The sequence below is a fragment of the Cryptomeria japonica genome, chromosome 10 (assembly GCF_030272615.1).
Source record: "Cryptomeria japonica chromosome 10, Sugi_1.0, whole genome shotgun sequence".
NCBI classification, from domain to species: domain Eukaryota; kingdom Viridiplantae; phylum Streptophyta; class Pinopsida; order Cupressales; family Cupressaceae; genus Cryptomeria; species Cryptomeria japonica.
Window position 1 is genome coordinate 724,941,848 of NC_081414.1, and position 3,377 is coordinate 724,945,224.

Consider the following 3,377-nt stretch of genomic DNA (forward strand, 5'->3'; position numbering starts at 1 on the left):
TCGTATTTGTTAGATATTTATAATTTAATATATAAGTTAAATTTATATAAATCAATTGGGCTTATCAGAGGTTTAGTTAGTTTACCTATATGTTGTGTTTGTCTGATATAATGAAATTAAAGATGTCCATTCTTTCATCTACTAGATTCGGTTGTTAATGTCTCGGTAGGTGAAAGAACTACTGAATTATAAGAATACATGACCACGTATCAGTAAGCTCATTCTTGTTGGTAAGTGATAGATGAAAGAACTATTGAATTAGAAGAATACATGACCACTGAATTCCTATTAGCTCTTTGTTAAGCTTTAGAGAAAACTCTGTTCATAGAGTCTAGGTTATGGTGAGCGAGTGCTTAACGTGAAAATCTAGTTGTGTCAACTCTGCATTGTGTTTTGTTTTGAGCTCGTGAGACAAGGAAGCCTTGTTCAATACTTGCTCTATTGCATTTGCACTAATATTATCATTGTTTTACAAGTAAATAGGCTGTCAACTAGCACTTGAATGTTTTAGATTGTTGTAGAATTTTTTTTTCTATCAAAACTGGAATACTAACATTAGGATTCTTTTAAGCTCTTCCAATCATCGATGGGGAAAGGAGGTAGTAGTGCGAAGGCAAATAGGAGTGGAACAAAGCATACTACCTATGTGGGTGTGAGAAAGAGAAAGTGGGGGTTGTGGGTGTCAGAAATCGGAGAGCCGGGGAAGGAGAAGAGGATATGGCTGGGCTCATTCCCCACACAAGAGATGGCAGCTCGTGCACATGATACAGCTGCACTTGCCTTGAGAGGGGAATCCGCCAATTTAAATTTCCCTGACTTAATTCATTCGCTTCCTTGCCCTGCAACTTCCTCTGCAAGAGACATCCAAGCGGCTGCAGTCGAAGCTGCATACTCTTATTCTCAACAGCAAGTGAAACGAGAAGCACCACAGCTATGCTCCAACAGCAAGACCGGTGATAATAATGAAGGTTTTTCTGACTCTGAACCGTTTCCACAGAATAAGTCTCAATCCATTAATACTGCAGTAACTGTGAAAGAAAACAATGTAATGACGGATTCATGGCTGGATTGGCCCAGCTTGCTAATGAACATTACAGATGGAGTGCTGATCGGATCTTCTTTCGTCTTTGGTAACCCCGTGACTGGAGAAGAAGATCGAGATGATCAGTTTACATCTCTTTGGGATTTCAGTTAGAGTAGCAAGGAAAAGTTACAAAAGGAATGCGAAGTGGAGCTTTCAATGCCTTGGCCAATCACCAAGATTTACTGTTCAAGAGATTGAGGAAGGTTAGTGTTACATAGTACTGTATAGTGGAATGAAGAATTTAGGAAAATTTGGAGCTATATAATTGCTTCCATCGAAATCAAATATTTAGAAACGGTTAGAGATATAGAGTGACTTCCTGTCGTTGGTTTTCCTCATGACAACATTCACCTATTCTGAAAACAGAGCGCATATGTGTATTAAGAAATTTCCATTAAACAATGCCTTCCTTTGATTTCTAATTTTATAAATATTTCCTTGTTTGTTTACTAATGTCCATGTTCTAACTATAGCATTCTGGAATTATTCAATGGTATCCAACCATGTCATTTATTTTTGGCTATTCGACTGAATTTCCAATTGAAGTAATATATAATATTAGAAAAACAATTTTAAAACTGTTATTTTTCATTGACTTTCTATTTCATTCTTTGTTTGTTTACTAATTTTCATGTTTAATTTCTAGCATTATGGTATTATTTAATGGTATTTGTCAATGGCTGATTTGTACCTGATTACTCCACCCACATACAAACCTGCAACAACAATGGGAAATATTACAAACATGGGCCTATAGTTTTTGCGATGATTTCCAGGGTTTTAGGAATCAGCTCTTCGTAGGATCCTCAATGAATCTCAACCTTCAGATTAGAGAAAAGAAAAGCGTAACAAAGAAAGAAATAAACTCTAACTAATACACCAATTACAAAGACTCCTTATTTGCATATGCTTGATTATGCATAGTATTTAAGATCATGAGAAAAAGTAAACACAAACACAATGACGAAAAGTGAAAACGACAGAGTCATTAAACTATAAAAGCTTTGATAATCTTAGATCTACAAAAGAGGCTGCATATAGAGGATAAGGAAATAGAGAAGGATTTAATATAGGGGAAACCAGGGCACAAAATGACTATCTTCTATTCATGGGTGAATTACAATGAAGATGGGAGAGACAATAATGCATAGTACATCAATATTTGATTAATTCTGAAAAAAATTAGACACAAAGGCCTCTCCCTTTTCTTGATCAAAATTCCATTTACAACGGAAACCCAATCAAGAAGAACATAATGGAAAGGCAACAACTCCCAATAACATTTGCACTCCTTCTCTACTTGATAGCCACTTGTCTCCTCTCAGTTACGGCATGTGAGAACCATTCATTTTTAGTTTATGGGCCCCACTTCATTCCCAATGCCTTTCATTTACCTAGCATTTGGTGAGTCCATCCACGTGGAGGAATTGTGAGCATTGAAATTGAATCCTCCTCTTCTTTCATACCTAGAGTGTCGCCTTTGTTGGATTGAAAAAGATCCAATGATTTTTGAATATTTGAAACCCGCACTTCCCTATCATGCCATTTATTTCTTTTGATGCATTATCATTTTCTCAAGCCATCAAATGGCGATTCAACATGAAGAAATGTTTTAAAATGAGTGAAAAAAATGCATTACAGTTCTAGCGACTTGCAAGGAAAGTGTACCTACACAGGTTGAATCCAAAAATCTCTAGTTTCACATACTAGAGCCTTATCCACTAGGAAATAGAGTGAGGAAATATAAAACTATAAACCCATTGTGCTCAACGTTCTACCCGCTAATGGCTCTTCAATTATTCTTATTGATGCATCTATTACTTACCCTTACAAAAAAAAATTAAATTATTAAACAAAAGAAATGGGAACATGCCTATTCAATGAAGTGGCAAAATAACTTCCCTTCTTAATGACGTTTCTCCATGTTATTACCTATACCTCTCTTCCTATCTACATTCTGGAATCTCTTCCTTCATTTTGCAATACCATTCGTAGTGATCTACATACTACATTCTGGAATCTCTTCTTTCATTTTATAATACTATTCGTATTTATTTACATACTTCCATTCATCTAGTTGCAGGTGGGAGGATGATATCAAGCATTGAAGCTTATGCTCTAGTTTGCATTTGGAGGTGATTGGCATCTTGAAAAAAAATTGACTTAAGTTGCATAGTCCTCTTCATGATTGTGAATCATAAAGGAACCAAAAAGTGCTTTGAGAGCAATAGAGCTACCCTTATTTACTTTGAATCTGATTTGAATTATGTTTTGGAGCACCTTTATTTACTTT

The 3,377-nt window shown here is 35.7% G+C and overlaps 1 protein-coding gene across 1 annotated transcript; it reads left to right on the forward strand.

The window, feature by feature from the left end:
* Positions 1-586: 586 nt before the first annotated feature.
* On the forward strand, positions 587-1,195 carry LOC131040054 (ethylene-responsive transcription factor ERF022-like). The gene has a single exon (XM_057972941.2). It carries the CDS (start codon positions 587-589, stop codon positions 1,193-1,195), a length of 609 nt encoding a protein of 202 aa, XP_057828924.2.
* Positions 1,196-3,377: the final 2,182 nt, after the last annotated feature.

Excerpts from the sequence above, each read along its gene's own strand:
- LOC131040054 (XM_057972941.2), top strand. The coding sequence starts at position 587 with ATGGGGAAAGGAGGTAGTAGTGCGAAGGCAAATAGGAGTGGAACAAAG.